This window comes from Canis aureus, chromosome 5 (genome assembly GCF_053574225.1).
Source record: "Canis aureus isolate CA01 chromosome 5, VMU_Caureus_v.1.0, whole genome shotgun sequence".
NCBI lineage: Eukaryota > Metazoa > Chordata > Mammalia > Carnivora > Canidae > Canis > Canis aureus.
In genome coordinates, this window is record NC_135615.1 from 29,086,418 (window position 1) to 29,110,851 (window position 24,434).

The 24,434-nt window shown below is 44.1% G+C and overlaps 2 protein-coding genes across 7 annotated transcripts in view; one reads left to right on the forward strand and one right to left on the reverse strand.

The window, feature by feature from the left end:
* The window catches only part of ITIH2 (inter-alpha-trypsin inhibitor heavy chain 2), a 35,830-nt gene extending 13,147 nt beyond the window's left edge, over positions 1-22,683 (reverse strand). The window contains exons 1-15 of the mRNA XM_077897276.1: positions 22,465-22,683; positions 20,704-20,778; positions 19,148-19,180; positions 17,368-17,537; positions 14,654-14,758; positions 13,754-13,916; positions 9,713-9,820; positions 8,904-9,032; positions 7,451-7,567; positions 6,345-6,513; positions 5,625-5,750; positions 3,698-3,879; positions 2,431-2,616; positions 1,913-2,052; positions 218-387 (exon numbers count right to left, since the gene is read on the reverse strand). Coding sequence (XP_077753402.1) covers positions 218-387; positions 1,913-2,052; positions 2,431-2,616; positions 3,698-3,879; positions 5,625-5,750; positions 6,345-6,513; positions 7,451-7,567; positions 8,904-9,032; positions 9,713-9,820; positions 13,754-13,916; positions 14,654-14,758; positions 17,368-17,537; positions 19,148-19,180; positions 20,704-20,778; positions 22,465-22,548 — 1,957 coding nt within the window. The 5' untranslated portion in view covers positions 22,549-22,683. The remainder of the gene's footprint in view (positions 1-217; positions 388-1,912; positions 2,053-2,430; positions 2,617-3,697; positions 3,880-5,624; positions 5,751-6,344; positions 6,514-7,450; positions 7,568-8,903; positions 9,033-9,712; positions 9,821-13,753; positions 13,917-14,653; positions 14,759-17,367; positions 17,538-19,147; positions 19,181-20,703; positions 20,779-22,464) is intronic.
* Positions 12,691-23,544, forward strand: LOC144313872 (uncharacterized). 6 transcript variants are annotated; one of them, XM_077897281.1, is made up of 5 exons: positions 12,691-12,880; positions 13,005-13,180; positions 17,007-17,057; positions 21,833-22,034; positions 22,406-23,544. In XM_077897281.1, exons 2-4 carry the CDS (start codon positions 13,013-13,015, stop codon positions 21,953-21,955), a joined length of 342 nt encoding a protein of 113 aa, XP_077753407.1. In that variant the 5' UTR covers positions 12,691-12,880; positions 13,005-13,012; the 3' UTR covers positions 21,956-22,034; positions 22,406-23,544. The 6 variants fall into 6 exon arrangements, 1 of the variants encoding a protein (XP_077753407.1); XR_013379508.1 differs by lacking the exon at positions 12,691-12,880 and adding an exon at positions 14,135-14,472 and having other exon boundaries at positions 12,887-13,180; XR_013379507.1 differs by lacking the exons at positions 12,691-12,880; positions 21,833-22,034 and adding an exon at positions 14,135-14,472 and having other exon boundaries at positions 12,887-13,180; positions 22,406-23,542.
* Positions 23,545-24,434: the final 890 nt, after the last annotated feature.

A 24,434-nucleotide genomic window follows, 5' to 3' on the forward strand; every position in this document is an offset into this window, starting at 1 on the left:
GGAGGGCTGCAGGGGGAGAGAGGCAGAGGGGGGAGCACCCTGAAGTCAGCTGAGGAAGCTGACCCCTGAAGGGCATGCAGGAGGGCACTTGATGGGATGAGCACTGGGTACTCATATAGTATGTTGGCAAATTGAATTTAAATAAAAAATAAAAAATAAAAAATACAATACAATAGAGCTGACCTGTCGTATTTCTCCACCAGCCAGGAGCACTGACCTGAGCAGCAGGAGTGGTCTTGCGGCGGGGAGTCGGCCAGCATGCGCTCATCCCCTGCCTCGTTCTCAATCACCATCGTGGTGAGCGGGGTCAGGATGTGATGGTCCAGAGACATCTGCAGGATGGTTTTTGTGATTTTCCTTTTGCTAGCAGCCGTAGGAGCCAGGCTTCTGTATTTAGGAGATAGAGGCATTAGAGAACATTACCGCACTTCAGGCCCACGCCCCACGGATTCAGGGCTCAGCCGGGACCCTGGGGACCACAAGGTACAAGAACGCTAACTGGCTCCGTGAAGCTGGTATTTTACTTAGCCACGCCATCCTAAGGATTTTTTTTTCAAACAGACTTCATTTTTCAGATGGGTTTTAGTTTCATGGTAAAATTGAAGGGAAAAGCACAGAGATGTCCCATGTACTCCCTGCGCCGCACACCGCAGTCGCCCCCAATATCAACACCGCCCCCACCCGAGTGGTGTATTTGTTACAACCAGTGAACCTGCACTGACACTTCATCAGCACCAAATCTGTGGTTTACATCAGGGTCTGCTCTTGGGGTACGTTCTATGGGCTCGGGCACACTTACAATGACATGTGTTCACTGCTGCCGAATCATGCAGGGCAGCTTCACGGCCCTAAAGGTCTCCTGTGTGACGCCTGGTCGTCCTGCCCCCCAAGCCCCGGCACCCACTGATCCGTTTTACAGGGACTGTTTCTTAAAAGTCCCTATGCTCTAACTCCAGCCGGGCATGGGGTATGTGTACTTTGGCCGTGAAGGCACCAGGATGCTTCTGAAAGGGGCAGGGATGGTTCTCGCTCACTTGAAAGCCACCGCTACAGCCCCGTGGCTGCTTCCTAATCGGACACCGTGGATTTCCTCTGTGGGTACAGTCCCACCACTGTATTTCATGTCTCCCTGACCTAGTTCGGAAGACTCTGCTCCGTCCTCCCGGGAATGTGCTCTGGTAGGTGGGAGGGGGCTCGGGCATGGTGGTTCTCTTCGTCAGCACCTGCGACTTGTCCTGCTCGTGGTCAGAGAACGAGGCACTGCTTAGAAGCCTAGTTCTTATGTTGGGCAGTTTGGGGGCAGGGGGGCTGAGAAGCCAGCGATGGAGGAGAGAGCAATGTCCTTCGGTGGCACTATAATCGTAAATTTCTCGTTGGCCTACAAACTTTGCAAAAGTAACTAAATGCAAATGAACTACTGATACACCCCCAGCAACATGATGGATTCTCACGGACACCGTGTTCAGTGAAAGAAGCCAGAAACAAGAATATGGGTTGTATCATTACAAGACGTTTGGTCACAGAAAACTAAATGATGGTGACAGTGGTTTCCACTGTGGGTGGGGGTGGGGGTTCTGTGGGAAGAACAAGGGACCCTTCAGGGAGGACAGAAGTGGCCTCTAATGATCCAGGTGGTGATGACAAGGGTGACACATATATAAGAATTCATTGAACTGTACTCTTAAAAGTCATGCACTTCACCCACTTTATGTATGTCAGACCTCAATAAAAAAAGGAAAAAGAGTGAACTCAGCTTTGCTTCAGGTGCTTGGAACCAGTGGAAATTGACCATCCAAAGCCTGAATTAATTTGCTGCCTTTCTGAGTTCCACATCCTTTTTTGTGTATTACTTCAAAATACTCAAGGCAGACCTCCTACTTTTGCAAATTCCCATTATGTATACGCTTCTTACCGCTCAGCCAGAAGTTGGTTGATTGTCAGATAGGCCCACAATTTCTTGGTGAAATTGGGATCTGCATGCTTGTCCTTTGATAGAAAATCCTCCAAGTCGTCCATCTGGGCCAGAGTTTCTAAGACTAACTCCGTGTTAGCCTGGATGATGGAAGATTCAGTTGAAAGACATTGAGGGGGCCAAACTACAGTTAATCAAGCCACGTTTTTCATATCTACTGTGAGTGAAACAGGGAGCTACGTAACTTCAGGGGAAATACAAAATAATTCAAAAAATACAAAAGAGGAAGTAAGTGCATACATCCAAGGGTTGGGATTGGCTTGGGATGAAAAGGGAAGGATTTACAGAATGGCTTTGACCATGGCATAGATATTCTCACGTCTTCTCTTTCACTTTATTGCTTTTATTCCACATGCAAGATTCATGGAATGCAAAATATTAAGCAGCGAATATACAAAATGGACTGTTTCGAGGGGACCGATTAGTATTTTTGAAAATAAGCAGATAAGTGGAAGTACCGAAGTTGCAGTGATGATGCTCTGTAACTGCTCCAATTTATCAGGGTTGAATTTTCCCGCCACCACAATCTCCGAGCCTCCAAAATAGTTGTGAAAACTGTTTTGAGTGACATCTGATACTGACATGTGGGGATAGTTGAACTGAACGTTCCGGAGCAGGGGAGTAGAGACCTGGTTGTAGAATTTCTATAATTCATTAAAAAACAAACAAACAAACAAAAACAGAGAAATAATTATTTTCATACCACTTCATGGGTCTAAAGCACTTTTTTTAGAGGGGGGAGGAGCAGAGGGAGAAGGAAAGAGAGAGAATCTTAAGCAGGCTCCACACCCAGCTCAGAGCCCAACTCATGGCTCCATCTCCTGACCCTGAGATCGTGACCTGAGCTGAAATCAAGAGTCAGACACTTAATCAACTGAGTCACACAGGAACCTCTAAAGTACTTTTTGCTGAGATTCCTCAAATGCTTAGCTGGCATCTCTTAATTTATCCTCACATAATCTCTGTGGAAAGCTATGGGACCAGGAGAATTCTCACAATTATCAGATGAACTGAGGTATGGAAAAACTAAAAAATTGTTAAGAATATTATTCTGACTTGGGAGCCCAGCGCATTTTTTTTCTTTTATGATCAGCATAAAAAGCTCATAAATACTCATAATAAGAAAAGTCTGCTGAGTTGATATTCCCAAATTATCCCTTATCCCTTTTCTGTCCCCGATGGTAAATATGGTGCCTGCAACTGACCCATGGTGCCTGGAATTGACAGAGGGTGGTGTGAAGTGTGTTCCTCTTCTCCTCCGTCTTTTCCTTGTCCATGTAGTCAAACGAAACAAGTAATTTGTCTCTTTTAACTTTAAAGACACTTACAAGCTATCATTTGATCTGTGTTGCATTATAAAAAGTTGATACCAAGACGCCAATGCACTTTAAAGGGGGAACAATGGCCATGACCGTAAGAACGACCAGGCGTGTTAGCGGAACTGGAAAGCCCAGAAGGTTCGATAATGCCTGGGAAGTCTTGCTCAGGGCATGAGAGAGAGAGTGTGTGCCCATCTCTCTGTCATCTCCCGCCTCATTGTCACTGCAGATGCACATGCAAAAAGAGGTGAGAAAGGAATCGAAGACTTTCTCATTCTCGTGGCCTAATGCAGCAGAAAGGATGACAATTGTGACTCAAATCTGGCCGTCTTCTTTTAGGCATCAGATACTGCTGGTTGAATGATTTTGAGTGGAGGAAGAAGAAAGAACAGAAAAAAAGTGTTACTTTGAGCTGGGAAGATGTGTCCTGGTTTCCATAAATCCTTTGCGCGATTCCACGGTTTTCATTGGATAGTCTCTTCAAGAAGTCATAATCAACGTCAAATCCTATCCCCAAGCTGAACAAGGAGATGTTGTCTCGTATGTGCTGCTTCACATTTTTTTGAATCTTTGACAATTTCAGTTCACCTAAAGTTGATGATGACAGAAAGGAAAAGAATGAGGGGCAATGCCGCAGTGTTTTTGGAAAATCTGCGGAGGGTGGTTTAGCAGAATTTGTCAAATTAAAAATGCGCTTACCCTTTGACCCAGAGACTCAACCTCTAGGGGTTTTCCTTATAGCTGCCCTCACATATAGGGAAATGAAGTATGGGCAATCATACCTAGCATCATTATTGGGAGTAGCAACATATTGAAAACAAATGTACACAAGGAAGGGAGGCTGGTTAAAAGATGACACATTCAGACTGTGAGATATTGTGCAGTTATTAAAAAGAGCAAGGAAACTCTTTATGTATTTATAATGAATGATCTCAAAGACATTTTTAAAGGGGAGAGAACAATGTAAAGATTGGTATAAGTAGGATATATCTGCATACCGGCATGCATGTTTGTGTGCATGTACATGTGTATATATATATATATATATTCACATATAAATATATAGGGAATATACAGATATGCACAGAATCTCTAAAATGATACACGAGAAATTGCTAACCAAAGATTGCCTCCAGGGACAGGAACTGGGTGGTTAAGGGACAGAAATGAGAAACAGACTTAATTTTTTGCTACGCATCCTTTTCTTCCTTACAATTTTATCCTCGACTTGAATTTGTTTTAAAGATCTTATTAATTTATTTTTAAGTAATCTCTACACCCAGTGTGGGGCTCGAACTCACAACTCCGAGATCAAGAGTCACAGGCTCCATGGACTGAGCCTGCCAGCGGCCCCTCAAATTGAATTTTAAAAGCAATCTGATCTGAGAGTGAAGAAACACTGAATCTGCCACAAATACTACCTCACGACCCCCATTCTAGTCTCACTATTAATAAAATGCTTGTGGGACACCTGGGTGGCTCACAGTTAAGCATCTGCCTTTTTTTTGACTCAGGGCCTGATCCTGGGGCTCGGGGGTTGAGTCCTGCATCAGGCTCCCTGAGAAGAGCCTGCTTCTCCCTCTCCCTATGTCTCTGCCTCTCTCTGTGTCTCTCATGAATAAATAAAATCTTAAGAAAAAAAGGAAAAAAATAAAATGATTGCTTCTTGTCTTACTAAAACTCCAGTGGCCACTGTCATGATTGGCCCACTCATCTTCCTTCCACAGAGCTGCATTCAGCACGGGTCCTTGTCCATGTGGCAGACTGTGACGCAATCTAGCATGCACTGTTGTATTTGCCAGTTTAAGGACACAAATGAAGCAGATCAAAATAATGGCACATGACAGTAGCCAGGAGATGTTGGGCCATTTTGTGGAGAAGAATGCATCGTGTACAGGTGTATCAGAAAGACGTACTTTCTCCAGTTGCCATGAGTGACTGGGGCCAGGGTGGGGTGTGTGGAGAAGGAGGGAATGTTCCTGCAGACCCCAGAGGTCTTCTGGGGGCCTGGGACGCATGCTCATCCCACACGCTCCCCTACACCATCTTACATGGTGCACTGTGCTACAGGCTATTACAATTCACACTCAAGTTTCCCCACATTGTGGAGGTGAAACTGGTGCTTTTAAGAGCATCACCCCAAAAAATGTCTGGGACTGGGTTTCAGTGGGGTGAGTGCTCCAGGGTTAAAAGAAGCCTCCTTTTAGAAACCATGGAGTTAAAATGGTTTGGAAACTCAGGCAAGTGCCATCAGATTTTCCATTTTAAGCAAATCACATTCCCAAGAAACAGGAGTAAAACATTTGTCACCAGAAAATTGAAGTGCTACTTACCTACTGTCGGGTCGCCATCAGAAACCAAAATGATCAGAGAGACTGACTCAGGGTCCAGCAATCCCAAATTATTGGCTTCATTCAGAATAAAGATGGCACGCAGGAGTGCTTCGTTGATATTTGTGCCTGTGAGGGTGACAGGATGTGCCGCTCCGTTATGTGCCCTCTCTTTGCACAAAAACCATCACATCCTGGGTTCAGGTTCATCTGTCTGATGATGACTCATGCATAATTTATTCAGCTCCCAAATCTGGCTGCTTTCCAAGTGACACACATTTTCCCCACGCTGGTCAAGATTCCCCAGTGGAATAAAATAGTCGCTTTGGAGTGAACTAGTCCCTGAAAGATGAATTCGTCCTTTCAAAGTACCCTCTGTCATTTTGTCAAACACCAGACTGAAGGCACGCAAAGCAGCCTTGCTGACGTGCTGGGTCACTGGTCAGTTGCATTTTTTGCTACGAGAGTAATAAGAAGGCTAGTGTGACCCTCTGTGACCCTTTTCTGAGGGAGACTGGAAAGGTTACAGACTTGTGTGGGATGGGTCATGCATTGTGCTTTCACATGAAGTTAAGATTCATCGTGTAATAATACATCACTATTTATGGCAGGCCATTGCAGATGGGCCAAAGACCACCGTGGGAGGAAAGGGGACTTCCTAAGCGAATGACGATTTGAGCCCTATGAACGTTTCTCAGTGGCCTCTAGGGTAAAGTCACTCACCTCCACTGGGCTGGATTTTCTCAATATACTTCTTGGCATCTGTCACCTGTGTTCTAGTAGCTGAGACCAAATCATTTCTCCAGGTGCGAACATTGTGGTTGAAGTCAATCACGGAGAACTGGTCTTCGGCTCTTAGGTCATCCAGTATGGTCTTCATTGCTTCCACTGTCTATTTCAAAAAAGAATGGGGAAGGCTCTCATTCCATGAGATCTAAGCCCCAGAAGAAAAGAGGGAGGACCAAGAATTCATCTTGTCATCTTCCAAGGACCAACTCAAGAACGACAATTCTTCCAGAAAACCAACTCGGTCAACACTGACCTGTCTGTCACTTACTCTGAACATGTACTGTCTGCATTTTGATACTAAGCTTTGACTGTTTTATTTTGTTGTGTAGAACTACTTTGACTCATCTCAGATTTAGTTAAGAATCGCAAACTTCAAGTGTCCCCTTAGTAGTGGCTAAGAATCAAAATCCAGTGACTCGCCCTCTCTCTTAAATTGCTATTTCTCATCTCTTTTCTCTTCAGACTACCAACACCTCTCTCTTCCTGTCTCAGCTCCCGACCTGGATTCCAACTTCACTGACAAAGCAATCAGAAGAAAACTTCCACAGTCTCCTGCCTTCTTGCACTGTAATCTAGGAGAACTAGTAGTATTTCTATAGAATGCGCATCCATCCCCTGGGGAGCTAGCTTTCCTTCTCCCTCATCTATTGAAGAACGTGGCCAGCAACTGGCCCTTGCATCTCCCACATTCAGAATTTCCCTCCTCCATCGGTGCACTGAAGAGATGCACCTGTAAGGGTTACAAAGTCACTTGTGAACAATGGCAAAATGGTAAAGTAAAACGTTACGCAGAACAAGACTATGAAATGCAAGAGTGAACCCAGCAAGTAGGAAGGGAGATGACATTTTTCAGAGCCCTGAGTTTTGAGATAAATGTCTGTTGTTCATAAGCCACCAGTTCTGTGGTTCTTTGAGCAGCCTGAGCTGATGAAGATGAGGCCTGGGAGGCTGGAGGGGAGGGGCGGGGGGAAGGTGCATTGAATGTCTGCCATGTTGGGAGGGGATCAGAGAAAGTGAGGATCCAACAGGGAGGTACTCACTTGTTTCATTTTTATTCCCCACATTGAGCCGCTAACATCAATGACAAAGAGGATGTTTTTGGGAATTGGGTCCAGGTTCTCAGGAGCGAAAAAGTGGACAAAATATCCATTAAATACCTAGAAAACAGAACACAATATTTAGAAGGTAGGAAGAGGGGGCTCTAGGGACTAAGAAGAGGCGAGCACTGGGGGAACAGGAGGCATGCTGGTCATGAAGGAGAGGCTCCGTATCCATCCATGTCTCTCCCTCCTCTTTCCTGTTCTCCCCCACTCCTCTCCTGGGAAGGCCCAGGCTCTCTGGGTAGTTTCACTCCCCAGGGCATTTCACTTTACTCCCTTCCAGCCACCTAGTCTTCTGGGGAACCTGCTTTCCAGGGATCCCGTTAACCAACAGCCAATGGGGCAGAGACTCTGCCCTCACAGCACTCTCAGACCAGCCAAGGATCCAGACAAGTAGGAAGCAACTGTAGCATACTGTTTGTTATGTGCTATGGTCAGGAAAATAAAGGGCTCTGAGAGCACCCAGTGGATGTGTATCTGACTCAGATGGGGGGTGTCTTTCCTAAGGAAATGGAATCTACACTCAACTTGAGTGTGAGTTTGGAGTTGGCCTGTTAGGAGTGGGGAAGAGAGATCCAGATAAGGGTGAGAAAATATGGCATACTAGGGGCTCTGTAAGTGGTTCAGCACCACCATGAGGGCTGTATAATTCAAGAATTCGAGGAATTAGGTGGAGAGTCAGCAGGACAGATCATGAAGACCTTTATCAGTACTCTAGGGAGTTTGGATTTTTCTTGAAGTTATTAGAAGGCCATTCTATGTCTTTGTCTTCTCTGGGCCCTAATGCCTGGCTCCTCTAGTTCTCTTTTCATTGCCCTATGGTTGTTTCTATCAAGGTGGTACAAGGCCTAGGTGTGGAATGTATACCTGTGGGTGCTTCTGTACCACCATCCTGGACAGAAGCACAGGCTTTCGGATACCCTCTAAGGGCTCTTATCTTAGCACAAGGGAAATACAGACATACACTTAAGACACGACAAAAAAGGAAAGGAAGGAAGCAATCTCTCAAATGAACAGTAGCCCTGGAATCTGCCACTAGCCCAGATCTTTCTCTTGGTTGTTCCGTCCACCCAGCCCCATAACCTCTCTGCTTTCTTTGATAGTTTAGTTGCAAAGGGCCTTCAAAGGTCATCCAAAATTCCCATTTTGTGAATTTCATACTGTACTTCATATAAGGCCTAGAAGCATCTTTCTGGGACAAGGATATGAAACTCGAGGACACTCTATTTGGTTTTCTTGACATGAAAAGATGATGCTTAGTAACACTTAGGGAAATAGGATTTAGTCCCTTCTCTGCCACTAGACACTTGCCTTGGCAGCTAGGAGCCACCTAGAAGACAGGGAGCTGTTGGGCCTCAGCATGGCGGTTCTCTCAGAGATTGGTTTCACCCACCTCGAGTTCTCCGGCCTTCTCTTCTCTGTTCACATCATACATCACCACCAGCTCTCCGTCTACTGCAGTCTCAGAGCAGTTGGAGCATTTTCTTTGCCGGGCCACAGAGGGCTTGAAGGACACATGTGCCTGGAAAGAACAGTGATGGATGTTGGAGCTCACGGTCTGTGCCTCTCCCTCCCCAGGTGAGGGGTGACACCTTCCCATGCACACAGGGGAAGAGCTATCCCCATGGCTCAATGGCCAGCCTGCCTCCAGGCAGCATCAACAGCCCCATTTCCAACACAAGGGATGGTGCTGGGCCTGGGAAGGGGCATCTACCATCCCATGGTGCTGCTGCCCAGGTTTTAGGACTTCTTAAGATACCCAAAGAATTTCTCCCTCCTTCCCCCATCAGAGAGAAGGCTACCAGCTTGAGAAAGAGTTGGTGAAAGGTCCTTAGAGGAGTTTGATGCCTCCGCTGTTGGTTCTTATTGGTCACAAAGTACAGAGAATTAAGCTGAGTATCTCTTGCTGTGACCAGTGAAAACCTATCATGTATTACAAGAAAGCTGTCTTTTAGCTCCTGGTCAAGCCCATGACTTGAGGGAAATGGTGCCCCAAAGAGGATGGTCGCTGGTCAAAATGCAGAAGCAATTGGGAGTGGTGTTCTATAGATGGTGGGGACCCTATATTCTGCTCAGAGATCTCTGTTCCATCACAGAGTCTACCACCTGAGCACCTTTCTGTACCCCAGAGCACAGGAGGGGCAAAGAACCCATGAGCTCATGGCCACTTAGACTCTCTGCAACAGGCACTACATATGATACCTTCTGTTGTCCTTTAGATATGACTGGAACACCATCAAAATGGCCATCAAATGTGTCAGGAACATGAAGAAATCGTATTCCCTGAGGTTCAATAACCCACACGTCTACCTGGAGATGAGAAAGAAAATTACTCAAAGCATTAAAATATCATTCAAGGCATTTTTTTTTTTTTTTTTTTTAGGAAAAAGTACAATTGCTACACCCTCTGCTGTTCTTCTCATCTTCAAGCTTTCCCAGAGATAACCCAGCACACTTCCATGATCACCTCACCTGCCACGGGATATGATTCATCCTAGCACGTGGGCTGAAGACTCTTTGGGCAACTCAGTACTTCCTTTCTCTTATCTCATTCTCCATCTCTATCCTGTTCTTTTTGTTGTTGTTTATAAGAGTATTCACTTTATCAAAGGAAACAAAAAAAGGAAAGCCACTGCGAAATGATTCTGCACTTAGTCTGTGCATCTGTCAATGAAGGCCCAAGGCTTTTTTATTCCTTTACTGTCTATGTGCTCTGAACAGAGCTAAGCAGGAGGAAATCCATTTGGGTGATCCTTGGAAAAACCATAGTCATGGCTTCCATTTCTCTCTGTAGACTCAAAGTACTCTGCTAAGCACCATGTATGTATGAACTCATTTAATTCTTATATTCTTATTACCTGTTGTTTTATTTGCTATTGTTTACTTTATGGATGAAGAAACAGATTCAGAGTGACCCAGCTTATAAGAGGCTGAACCAGGCTTCAAACCTAGGGCCCGAGTTCCTAATACTTTGTACACTGCTTCTTGACTTCCAGTAGCTTCTGCTTCATCTTTTCAGTTGACTTCACCACACTATTCATTAGCCCCATGCCACAGTATCCTATATGTTTTTCATGAGATTTCCCATCTTTTGCACACACCCACTTAAAAGAGAGGCCATGAGATAGAGCCCTATGCACATTTGTTTCCTTATTGCCTCTTCCTCATTTAGGATCATTTATAATAGTGATGAGTTCTCTCCTCTTTGGAAATAACTAGCTTTGGAATCATGCCAAATTTTTCTCTGACTTTTTTTTTTGTGTGTGTGTGGGCTCCATGTCCAGGGTGGGGCTCAATGTAGGACTTGAACTCACAACCCTGAGATCAAGTCTTGAGCTGAGATCAAGAATCAGACGCTTAACTGACTGAAGCCACCCAAATGCCTCCTGATTTTTTTTAAAATCTGCTTTCATAAATTCATGTACACTTGTCCAAGCAAAGCCAACATTTTCTTTCTTGGTTATTATAAATTACAGCGTAAGATTTGAGCTTAATTTGCCTCCAAGATTTCTGTTAGCTCCAGATTCTCCATGTTGGTAAGAACTAAATCTACACAAAATCAGGTGAATCAGACATTCCAGGACAGTCTGACCCAGGCATTTTAGGTAGTTGATTGAGCAGCTCCTGGAGGTAAGGGAGAAAAGTTGGGGAGTTGCAGAAAACTGGGGCCACTGCTTTCATTCTTCCATAAGGTTCTACCTATAAACAAATGTAGGGTACTCAAGACAAGGTTCAGTCTCTCCATACAAGCATGCAAATGGCAGGAAGACCTTTTCCCAAGTGTCGCAGAAGCTATTAGCAGTCCTGTGCTCAATTTGAGGCAGACATGCCCCCACCCCCAATCTAGTAGGACACTATGCTTTGGGGGTGGATATCTAAGGTTGCATAGCTGGTCCCTCTGATAGGCTGGAACCAGTCCATGGTGGCCCTGAGTCACTCGCCATTTTGGTTAGCTTTTCTGTAAGGAACACAGATGTTGGAATAAAATGTATTCCCAAGATTTGATATATCTAGGGGGGTAGAGGTGGGAATTAAAAAGTGATGTATTCTCTGATTCCTGTGAGGGAAATGCATTTCCAGTTGGGTAGTCCTTCTGATGGTGATTAGAAAATGTTTCTGGAATAAACACAAGGAGGTCCAATTTTATGATTTCTCCTTAATATATCTCTGGATGAGGTTAAGCCTCTTCAGAAATGGATACATTTCGTAGGCTGTTAGAGCAGGAAAGTACCCGAAGACTCACCTAGTCCAACTTTCACAGATGAAACACTGAAGGACAGGAAATGGATTTGCCCAGAGTTCACAGCTGTGAGTGCAGACTCTGGATTAGAACTTGGGAAACTTGCCACTTCGTCTTACACTCTTGCTAAGCTATTCAGACTACGTCTTATTTTAAAAACAAGGATTTTCTAAGAGCTTGGGAAATTTAAGGATGAACAAAAATTTCAGAAATATAAGAAAGATTTGTGTGCTATGTGGTATGTATGTTAAAAATCATTATCTTTATGGACTCAAACTACATCCTTGGATTTATAGCTAAGAACACAGTTTCAGAGGTAGACATTATCTCAAATTTTACTTGTTTCTTAGCTATTTCCTTAGGCAAGTTATTTATATATATCTGTATATCAGGGCTAATGAGATCTACTTTACAACTTGTGGGGAGAAGTCAATGACATATCACCATCTCATTAAAATGTTATAGAAGTATCCTCATATCATTAACTCAGTTGCTATTAATATTATTATTAACAACCTCAGCACTTGCATCATTGCAGGCAAGATGCTAATCATATCTATTTACCATGAGATTCATAGGATTGAGAAGGAGAATGCCACTCATTCATCATTACTCCTAGAAAAATAGCCAGGGCCACATGTTGAGTTGTGCAGAGCCCCCAGCCAGGACTGTACGAGGGTGCTGAGATCTAGCCCATAACCCACTTGCCAAGTGTTGTGTCCTTATATGGGGCTGAATTTGCCAGGACAAAGGGCATCTTTTCCTAGTTTTCACAAAGGCACCAAATAACTCAATGGCATCTACCCTGAGAGCAAGCTGATGCCACACAGTGGTCATGAGAAGAAGGGGGGGTTCCATTGGTCAGATATGCAGCTTCTCAAATTAGAGTAGAAATTTCACCATGATCGCTTCATCCCCTGGAGTCTTCTCTGCCTACAGGCCTCACCTTCCTATCATCTATCCTATCTCCATTCTGTCAAATGGAGAGGCAGATTGGATCATATACTCTCCTTGGCTGCTTCTGGCTCTGCTCTGCCCCTGACACAAAATGTTCATGTGATGTCACAAAGACTCAAGCCCCCCAAAGAGTGTCTCAGTTCTTAGGGTAACAGGTCAAGTTTACAGCAAAGGTGAGTTCATATTGGTAGGGCAATGGGGTGACAGAGGAAGACAATTAATATTCACTGATTCCTATTATTTGCCACCTATTTCCATGAATTATATGGAAAATACGTTCTCGTCCCCTTTACACAGATGAAAAAATGGACACTCAGGATAATGTGTCCCATGTCAGAAGGCTAGTGTATTGGTTGAATGGCACCCTACCTCCCCACCCTACTGGAACCCCCCAATTTGATGTCTACATCAAATCCCTGGCAACTGTGAATGTTACCTCATCTGGAAAAAGCATCTTCATAGATGAACTTAAGGTAAGGATCTTGAGATCATCCTGTACTATTCAGTGGACCCGAAATCCAATGATGAGTTTTCTCATAAGAAGGCAGAGGGTGATTTGAAACACATAGGGGAGAGCATGGCGTGACTACCAAGGCAGAGATTGGGGTGATGTGGCTATGAGACCACAGGTCAAGGAGTGCCAGCAGCTGCCAGATGCTGGGAGAAGCAGGGAACAGATTCAGGAGTAAGGACCCCCAAGTCTTCAGGAGTAAGGCTCTGCTAACACCTGGATTTCAGATTTTTGTCCTCCCAAACTGTGAGAAAATGATTTTCTATTGTTTTAAGCTACCCAGTTTGTAATCACTTATGGCAGCAACCCTAGGAAACTAACACAACTAATAAAGAGCCAAGCCAAGCTGGCATTGAAATCTCCAAGGAAGTGTCCCGGTAGACTCCAAACCCATCAGCTTCTCAGTCCACCTCACCGTCTTGCTGAGTTGAATACATCCAACACCACAAAGAGTGGTGACCAGCAGAATGTATAAATCAGGGTTAGGAGCCATCGGCAGATGGGGTCACTGTGCACCCTGCAAAACCCGGCTCACCTCCAAGTGCTTGGCCAGTCGCCCTGGCTGCAGATGGAGCCTGTGTTCATAGGATCCCAGCTTCCTCCACTTCACTTCCTGGTAATGAAGTTCAAACTGCACCTTCGCTCCAGGGAGGATGTTTACTTCGGTTTGGAAGTTTTCCATGTCAAGAGCCCGGCTCCTAAAGGTTTAACCCTGATGTGAGTCACCCTATCCATGATGGAGAGCGAGACCCCACATCTATGCAGAGGGCACCTAGGCTTTTGTGGGCAATCAAGCCTGCTCAGGGTGTTCATGCAAATGAACAGCAGGTATAGTCGAGGACACAGAAACCTCTAGGTAACTTTAATTCTGCCAACAGTTTAGTATCCTCTCCTACCTGGTCTCTTTCTTTCACAGCTTCTTACAAATCTGAGCGTCATCTGCAGGAAGCTACCAGTTACTGATCCCTAGTCCATGCTGGGACCTTGACATGCATCATTTCTGACACGGGAGCTCTGCAGGATGGATACCATTGTTCTCATTTCCCAGATGACAACAAATGAGGCTAATTGATGATTAGTGACCAGCTCAAGATCACATGGCTACTCAGTTGTGGGGCTGGGCTCAGAGCCAAACTGGCAATTCCAGCCACAGCACACACTGCCTCCGCTGCACTAGAGGCTCATTCTAGAGATTCTTTACATCATTGAAAGTCTTCAGAAAGAAAACATCTATGATCACATCAAGTGGAATAGGTATTTCCAGCATAAGCCCTTACTTAAACACATACATAGTGAATTTACTGTGATCATTGCTTGAGGTGTTTAGTTTTAAAGAGGAAACAGCAGGATTGTTAAATGAGGATGCTTTGGGCTTTGGGATAGAGTGGGAGCAGCTATCAGATGAGACCTTAGTCCATGCTGGCCCAGCCCTTACCTCACCAACCCCGTGGTCTTGCCTTTGGCTCTTGCCTGGGAGTAGAGTGCACGACCCACTGTCTTCTCCCTAATGGAACTGGTGAATGTTGTGCCATCTACAGTCCTAAAAAAATGACAGGAGGCCACTGAGCTGTTGGGTTTTCCCGAGTAGTAGTCTCAACGAAACAAATAACAAACAACACAACCAAGAAGATTTAGCAAATGTGGGCAATTAACATTTTGCACCTAGAAGAGAAGAAAAGGGAGACATTGGCTTATCTCATAGTCAGCAGTCTCTTCATCTGAGAGTTGAGTTAAGAGGTAGGTGCCCATCCTGAAAGCCTCCCCTTGGATGCTGCTTCTTGTGTTTAAAATTGATTCTGATTTTTAAGTTTTACCCTTCAGAGTAAGTGTTGTCCCCTTTGGGTAACTCTTCCGAATTGCAAATATGTCGAGAAGAGGAGCCTGCAAAATCACTAGTTATCTGGCTTACATTTGTTTAGAAGATCATTCTAGGATCCCAGGGCTCATACTCTCCAGCAAGGGTAGAAGAGAGTGAGGAAAGATGAAGGGAGGCATTGGGAAATCCCTTTGCAAATTTGTGTTTACCCCTCTAACATCTCCCTTAGGGACCTCTGACTTCCCTTTGCAACTCCATCTCTACCCACCTTAATTAAACTGACTGTCATCTAATGCTTTCCAAGTAATGATTGGTCAGAGCTGTCAAATTACAGGATTTCAGAAGTAAAATGGGACCTATGGCACTCAAATGGACAGGATCCCTCGCCATATGGAGAACACTAGACGTCCTACAGTGTGAGGGCCAGTTTCCGGTCCCAAGTACCAATGGAAAGCTTGGTGAGGCTCACTTGAAGGCCGCCTCTTTAGATGAAAAGTCAGAGCCAGGAGACAGTGACTCAAGGTCACACAGTTGGTCAGAGACAGAGGTAGAACTGGACCCCATGTGTCCAGGACTGCGCTATTCCCCTCAACTTATGGTCAGCTTCAAAGACCAAGAAGTCTTTAAGACTAAAGGAAATTACCTCTGATGGGAGAATATTTGGAATCTTGACAAAAAAAGCAGAAGCAATATTTTGTGAAGTTCATATAAAACTTTGGTGATTGAGTTGGCTACCTTCTCTGGTCTTATAAATTCAGCCCTGAGTGGAGGGAGAGCAAAAAATGTATATGTTGTAATTCTATCTTTTGTCACCTCAAATCTTCTATGACATGAGGTGGAGAAGAAGGAAAGGAATAAAGGAAAACAGAAAGAAGCAGCATCTAGAATAAATTCCGGTTATGTGGTTTAAAAATAAAAATGTATTAGAATATTTGTAAATATAATTTTTCAAGCACAGTGTCATATAATTATACTACATAAAAGCTCTTCCTCCTACATTTTCAGAACAGGTTGTCTAAAAATTAAAAAAAAAATAAATAAATTTCTAAGCCAATTCAAAGGATACCATTTCAAAGTCACCTAATGCCTTTTCCCCATCTACTTTGTTTTGTTTAGAGTATATAGTTAAGCTCTACAGTTTTCAGAAGCCAAAGTGCATGGTATTGGAATGCTTTATTTATTCACGGTTATTGCTGGTTAACTTGGTGGTGAAAGGCCAAAGCAAATGAGAAGCAACTCAATCTAATGTCTTAGTAAAAAGAAAAAAAAAAAAAAGGCCAAACTGTATGCAGAGCCCTGTGCTCTGTTCTAGGCAATCTAAGTAGGACATGGCCAGGTGGACACTCTAGGGATGGTCACTTACATGACTGAGAGTAGAAAGCCATCCAAACACTTGGAGGAACAGGGAATGTTTAGCCCTGAAAAATGTAGCCACCTGGTGGGACGATATAACTGGCCTCACTTTCTAAAAAGCCTTGAGTGGTTGAAAAATATTTTTTATTACGGAAATCTTCAAATATACAAAAAAAAAAAATAGAAGAATAGAAGAAACCTCCATGAAACCATCCCTGAGCCACAGCATTATCAGTACTCAGTCTCAGTTCACCTCTACCCCTGCGCTCACCATCTCGATTGTTTTGAAGTCAGTCTCAGACAGCATATCATTTCATCCTCGAAATGAAATCATACATCCTTCAGTTTGTATTTTGCAGAGAATTAGAAAAAAAAAAATTTGTGTGTGGAACCAGAGTCACTGGGTAGAAATGGAATAAATTTCAAGTAAGTATGAGAAATAATTCTAACAGGCCTGTCAATCATTGAGTGGATTGCTCTGGGAAGTAGTGAGTTTATCATAAAGGGGATATTCAAGTCGAGCCTGGATAAGCCATTCGTCCTTGGTGTAACAGAGGAATTCAATCACTGGACAGATGATTGGATTTAATCAGTCGTTCTCGTGTTTTTTTCCCCGTAGAGAAATATGACAGGATACACAGAACTGCTCTGCACTTGTATATGGTTTCATGTAAGTCATGGCAAACCCATATATTTCTCCCCCTACCCCAGAAAGCACATTAAAATGCCCAAGTAAGAGTTGTTACCAGAGAGATAGCTTTATTGCTTTAGTTTTTTTTTAGAAATGAAAAGCAAATCCTTCACAAATTCTGACACTTTGAATAGAAACAAATTATAGGGACCCAGCCCACGATGACTCTTGACATCCAGTGGGTCCACGGCTCTGAGAATGAGTACCACGGGAGCAATGACCATTAAGGTCCATTCTAGCTATTAGGGGGTTGGATTTTCTGAGTAGAGTCTAAATAGGAGTTACTCACATGGAGAAGTTGGAGATGAAGGCTCCTTTGGGAATCTGAACATCAAACACGACATTCTGAGGCTGTGGGGAGTTGTTCACCAGTTTGGTCTGGATGATGGTGTTGGCCATACGAGAGGTAATAGTGGACTGGACTTTGTAGCTATAAAGAGTTACTTGATCAGCCTCTTCCTGTAACATGCAAGAAAGCATAGGGCTACTCATAGCAAAATGACATAGAACTTCACCACGTTTTTGATGTTAATTAAGAGCACTGCATTTTATTATGCATAATTCTCAGGCATTGTTAAGCATATAACTCAGGTAGTATAAAGCATTCTCCTAGCTTGGAATCCCCTTGCCAGGCCGAAGTCTGCCTTTGTTTTGCGATCTCTTAAGAGGCCTCTCAGCTCTGGGAGTCTATAAATAACGACGTAGAAAGTAGAAAATGGATGCAAGATTGGATTGAGAAAGTTCAAGAAATAACTTCAAATGCAGGACCTAGCAAGGGAATGGATGCGGCATGGCAGGGTTTTTGGGGACCCTGGCTGTATCTTCAGAGCAGGGTACGGCCAAGAGTAGAGTGGGGTGGAAGTACACATATCTTTCCCATACTGCTATCTGCCTTCTTCCATTTTTTAAAAAATTATTTATGTATTTGAGAAAGAGACCACGAGCAGGGGGAGCAGCAGAGGCAGAGGGAGAAAGAGAGTCTTCATGGAGCAGAGAGCCTGACTCAGGGCTCAATCCCAGGACCCTGGGATCATGACCTAAGCTGAAGGCAGGCACTTAACCAACTGAGCTATCCAGGTGCCCCTGCCTTCTTCCATCTTATCTTTCATGGTGCCATCTTCTCCCCATCCTCTTCTCCTTCCCCCAATTAGAGCCAAATATGACACACTGATGGGTGTGAGCAACCGTTAGAATATGAAGAGAAAGTATCTTGTTGATGTCATGATTGGTCTTGGAGCTGCTCTGCTAACCCTTGTCTACTGATCTTACCGATCCCTACTGATTAGGGCAGCTCCCCTCTAACAAATAAGTCTGTCACTGTGCTGAAAGTCAAGGCTCTAGAAGCACACATCTTTCAGGAGATGCCTGAGAACAGCAAGCTCCTTCACGGCTATGGCAATTAGGTGACCTGTTAGATTTTGCCTTCTGCTCTAAAAGGATTTGCTTATTTCCACACTAAGTGTCATCTCCAGGACTTCGTCCGCCAAGAGTAAGCCTCCCAACTCGGTAACAGCCAGGTCACCTCAAGCTAAAACAAAATCCGGGCTGAGTTACTCGCCCTTCCTACCCTTTAAATGCGTGCTTCTAACAGTTTCTGTCAATTCAGAGCAGGAAGCCAACATAAACCACTTCCTTTTGATGTTTTATCACCACAGGAAGGACTTCTTTGAACATCTCAGGGAATCGGGCCATTTCATGTTTGGGAGCTCCTTTCCCATTCTTTTTCCCCCTCCAAATCCTTTAGGTGTCATATTTTAAGTTAAAACTGCTAAGTTGGAATGAATACATATGCTTGGATGAAATCCATGTTGTTGGCAAAACTTGAGAAAACAGAGAGAAAGGACATTTTCAGCTCCTGGTGACATGTCTCCTGGCTACATATATACTATACCCTCTCATATTGAATTCTAGACACCCTTCCAGGCAGAATTGGGCAAGAGGGTATTTCGAAAGTCAGGTAAATGCTCTCAGGGATAGAGACAAAGGAGGCAACTATATTGATCTCCAGATAATAGATAACAGGAAAATCATTTGGTCATCAATTTTTAACAAAATCAAAGTAAACTCACCATCACCTCTCCAGATTCTCCAAAAACACTTCTCTGTGGAAGGAAGTTAGACAATCATTCTTCAAAAGTGTGTTACTTATTACCTAGAGGACAAAAACTGCTTTCTCTCAGTCAAAAAAAAAAAATGTTTTTTTTTTCCCCCTTCAATACTGAGTTACAATTCATTTACTGGAACTGAGACATAAATGTTAAATATTCTCAAATACTGTTTTCCCACCGGTGTGTTTCTCTGAACACACTTCTCGGCCACTTCGCAAGCACACCATTCTTTGATAGAATGCTAGAGCAAATGTTTTTAAATGAAAATATTCAATGAAACTCATGCTGCATGGCCTATCTCCCCTTTGTCCTAGTTGATTTATTTTCTTATCTAGTAGAATGGTAATCTGGATGCCCCCGCCCACCACGGGGCTCTGGGCGTGCCATTTGCAAGGTCTGTAGTGCTTTATTTCCAGGTGCCCTCGTCTGCCTAGCCCTCACTCATCCTTCAGATCTCAGCTCAGGGGGATTTTCACAAACTCTCTCATGCCCACCCCAAAACAAGATAAGCTTCTTTTATTAAGTTTTCATGGCAGCTAAGCTCTTCCTTCCAAGCAAGACAATGGGAGTGCATGTCTGTCTCCTCCATTGGACTCAGCTACATTAGGGTAGGGATTTTGAGGCATTTCCTTTTTGGGGTGGCCCTGGAGCCAGGCATAGTGACTGGCATGTGGAAAATCCCATACCCTCACTGCTACGTTGGGGAATTATCCACATGAAGAACTATCTTCTGGGCATGGAAAGCTGAATTGGGTTTAAAGAGATGAGTGAACATCTAATGTCTGTTGGACTTTAACAGAATAAGTCAGGTGCTGGATGTAAGGCTAGCTAGCCTGATTTGGGGTGAACTAAGGTCTTAGGGCATGTTATGTGACATTGTGAGGTCAACAGGCACCTTCTTTTGAACTTTTTTGAATGCAATTCTCGATGAAGTTTTCTCTCTTGTGGCTAGATGACACAAGAGCTTGCCCTTTGGGTTTTTATATTATCGGTCTACAAGAAACCTGGACTAATATAAAGTCAAAAATACACACCCATATGAAATAAGTCATTGGTCAGCTTAGCGTTGCTTCCCCTTTCTCAGCGCGTGGACTCCATGTGGGAGAAGCCACACCCTTCCTGGCCTCCTGGAGAATTCACCCCTATGAATTACAGGATGCATCTGTGCTGTTGCTGGCGGCATCCAGGATGTAGCTTTGGACATGGCCAGTCCCTATGCTCCCTGGGCTGCACCATCCAAGGAGAATGTATACTCAGTGGACAGTGTCTGCCACCACTGGGGGAAAAAAATGCCCTCCTCAGAAGAAATCTTTCCTGAAAAGGCAGTAAAATCATCACATAATCTTAAAATTTGAAGAGAACACATAGCCATTCATCCTTTAAGGAACTAAGGTGACCATTATGATAAAAAACAAGCTCTGAGAAAATCTAGGAAAAAGCATCTTAATCCTAATCTTACTTCATCAGTCATGATCTCTTTTACTTTTTTTCCCTTTTGAGACTAAGGCTTACTGTACCTGATACCTCCGGTTCTCCGGCACAAACTGAAATTTGCCTGGGGCCAGTTCCACAAGATCTCCATATTCTGCAAACTTAAAAAAGAATTGACAATATTTATTTCTATTAATAAAAATGATCTAGAGCAAAGGAGGCAGATAGCGACAGGCATAAGGTCATTCATCACATTTTTCTAGCTTGTTTCCTCTACCTTTGGGAAACACCCCCCCCCCTTTCTTTTTTTTAACACATAGCTCTTTAATGTATTTATATTTGCTTGGTTGGTCTAAGAGGTGAGAAAATGGAAGCTATTCTATTCAAGTTTGTTGGACGAAGGAAGGTATTTTTTAGTTTGACAGGAGATGATGGGGACTTACAGATTGGGCTCATAGTAACCCAGTGATCAGGTTTGTGTAGACATTGGCATTAGCAAGCATGTGAGTAGGCAAATGTGTCCATAGGTCTCCGCCAATTAAAAATGTTGTATACCCACCATTTGCTTTGACGTGGATGGAACTGGAGCATATTATGCAGAGTGAAATAAGTCAATCGGAGAAGGACAATCATCATATGGTTTTACTCATACGGGGAATGTAAGAAATAGTGAAAGGGATTATAAGACAAAGGAGGGGAACTGAGTGGGAAAAATTAGAGAGACAAACCATGAGAAATTCCTAACTCTGGGAAACAAAGGGTTGAGGAAGGGGAGGTGGGCGGGGGGGATGGGGTAACTGGGTGCCAGGCCCTGAGGAGGGCACTTAATGGGATGAACACTGGGTGTTAACCTATATGTTGGCAAATTGAACTTAAATAGAAACAAATTTAAAATTAAAAATAAAAATGTTGAAAAAAGATGTTGATAAGAAAGGAATACCGGTAAGAAGTGACTGAAAGAGCACAACAAACATGTTTGGATGTCTTGGCTTCAACCCCCGGCTCTGTCAATGAGATTGCCAACACATTCTGGTGATTCTTAAGGTATTGGAGAATAAGATATTTCTAAGCAGACAGAGTTTTTTTTTTTTTTTTAATTTTTCCCTGCAAATATACCCTCCTGTTCTTTGGCATTTGTGTGGGTAATCCACTCTGCAAGCATTACAAAGCCTCTGCACCTCTTAGGATATCCCCATAACTCAGTTTCCTTTTCAGGCGTCAAAACAGCTCTTGCTTGACTTTCAAAATGACTCAGTCCACGACTTTCCTGATGTTGGGGATGGCCAAGGAACCAAAGTGGAACCCTTGAGCTCCCTGGAGAGAATTCCTGCACTCTGACAGCCCACATGCCATCTCCCCCCTTCTCTTACGAGGAATATTTAAAGTGCCCTCATGACAGGACTCATTGTTCACTTAGGTAGGAAAAACAATAGTGCTCTGATAATGGCTTTTCTTACACTCTTAGTGCAAGAGTGATAATGATGTGCCATCCTCATCACAGCTAATAATTATTAAGTGCTTCCTAGTCCTTGCATTGTGCTGGGTAGTTTACATATGTCACTTAATTCCCCAACACCCTTTGGGGGGGTTAGATCAATTATCCCCATTGTTAGGATAAGGAGTGCACGGCTGGGTTCAGTAAATGTTGCACTGCGGGCCGCTCCATTGAATTGGACTGAATTCTCATGCAAATCCCATTAATCCTTTAAAAGGTAAATACCCATTCCGGGTAATTAGAACCATGAACACTCCTACTCAGATGAATTTTATCATAAATTTCCTTTCCAGTGGTTATTGACTGAATCTGCGTAGAGGCCCACAGCAAAGAGTTTTCTGGAAGTACTTACTTCTGGAAGTCCATTGGTGGGGATTTCGAAGCCTTGTGTTTCAAAAACAAAGAAGCAGATGAGGAGGCACATGAGCCGATTCATTTTTGCTGCGTGGCTTTGCCAAGCTCCCCGTGAGGGGTCCGGGGGGATCCTACCCCTCGCTGAACCCAGTTCAAAGGAACAGCAGAAAGAGCCCGTGTTTTAAAAGAAGTCGAAAGAAGAAGAAAGCTACCAAACTTTGTTCAAAAAAACGGGACAAATATTTGTTCTGGAGTTCAAGCTGGAGCCGTGGGGGTGGATGGGACACCCGGAGGTTATTCAAACAGCGAAGCCACAGGGAGCCACGGGGCCAGTGAGGACAAGGCAGGGTCAGAGGGACCCGCTTTCTTTGGCTCCTGCTTATTTCCCTTCCTCTGGGAATCAGAGAGACCTAAGAGCAGCAGCATCCTCTTTGAAGTACCAGGTGGGAAGCCACACGGGGAAATCAAGTCACAGAGAAACGGGTGAAAGCATGACATTTACGGAAAGGAGATCCTTTTATTTAAAATAAAAGCAAGTGAAGTTTAGCAAAAGTGGAAAAAGAAACACAAGGGTGTTAGGAGCCAAGCACTCGCGGCTGGGGTTTTTTCCTTCTCTCTTTCTGATAACCAAGTACCTGTTGCGGTGAGGCTGAGCCAGGTGCAAAGGCACGCTCTTCAGGGAGGTCCTTACCTGAATGTCTTTGACCAAGAGAATAATGTCTGTCCCTGCAGCTGCCCCCGATCAGCCCCACTCAGGTCAGGGGTGGGGGTGGGGGGTGGGGAAGAATTCTCCTCCGTTCCAGAATCAGAGAAAACTCAGCCTGGAAGCACTATGTACTATGCCTTCCCATTTGTGGTCTGGATGGAATGATAATATTAACTAAGATTTATTGAGCCTCCTGGGATTGGATGCTTTTACTTGTATTATTTCTAATCCTTTTATTTATTAATCTGTAAAAGAACCAGGGGCACCTGGGTGGCTCAGGACACGATCCTAGGGTCCTGGGATTGAGTCCCACATTGGGCTTCCTGCAAGGAGCCTGCTTCTCCCTCTGCCTGTGTCTCTGCCCCTCTCTGTGTGTCTCTCATGGATAAATAAATAAATATTTTTCAAAAAAGAACCATGTGAGGTATGTACTATATTTGTCCTCCTTTATTATTGAAGAAAACAAGTCTAAGTATTTTTTCAATATTTCCTTTATTTGAGAGAGAGGGTGCAAGAGAGCAAACAGAAGTCAGTGGAGGGCAGAGGCAGAGGCAGAAGCTGACTCCTCCTCCAGCAGGGAGCCAGACACAGAGACTCCAGGATCATGACCTAAGCTGAAGGCTGATGCTTAACCAACTGAGCCACCCAGGTGCCCTGAGGCTAGGTTTTATTCACATTTCTGGTTAGTAAGTGAAGACACAGATCCAGCAAGTTTGGCCTGACCCGAAAGCCTTTGCTCTTCATGACCACATGGGCCTAGCAGCTATAATCTGCGGTCTATCCCTGGGAACCAGTGTTCTGGGTGTGAATCTAGACTAGAATTCACCTGTAATCCCCCATCTGGGTAGCAAGTCTACTTGATGAATCTTTTTTCCTGAGCCTCTACTGCAGACATCTGCTTGTACATGGGTGATGCTGTGGACCTCAGTTTGGTCACGTTGTTTTTGGCTTTCCTTCTCAGAATGGAACGCATGGCTTCCCGCCTAATGTGCTGTGATTTAGCACCTGGCCACAGACCTGCTGCTGGAAATGATCACTCTCTAAAAGTCCACTCACACAGGGGAACTTACACCCAGAGAGACATAGGAAGTCTGCTATGGTGTCTCAAACATGATGCTCTAGGGCTTTTCCCAGCAGATTCAGTTGTGATCACACTTGGGAGCTTCCCTCGAGCCTCAAAGACTCACTGTGAGAGTTTCATTGAACACAGGGCCGGTTGTCTGAGAAAGCTGTTGGATTTTGTTTAAAGGGAAATGGTTTAA

Coding starts and splice junctions, on each gene's coding strand:
- LOC144313872 (XM_077897281.1), top strand. CDS start 13,013: ATGGACACTCAGGATAATGTGTCCCATGTCAGAAGGCTAGTGTATTGG. Junction 13,181..17,006: donor TCTTCATAGATGAACTTAAG/GTAAGGATCTTG, acceptor TTTTCCCCGTAG/AGAAATATGACAGGATACAC. Junction 17,058..21,832: donor GCACTTGTATATGGTTTCAT/GTAAGTCATGGC, acceptor TTTCCTTTTCAG/GCGTCAAAACAGCTCTTGCT.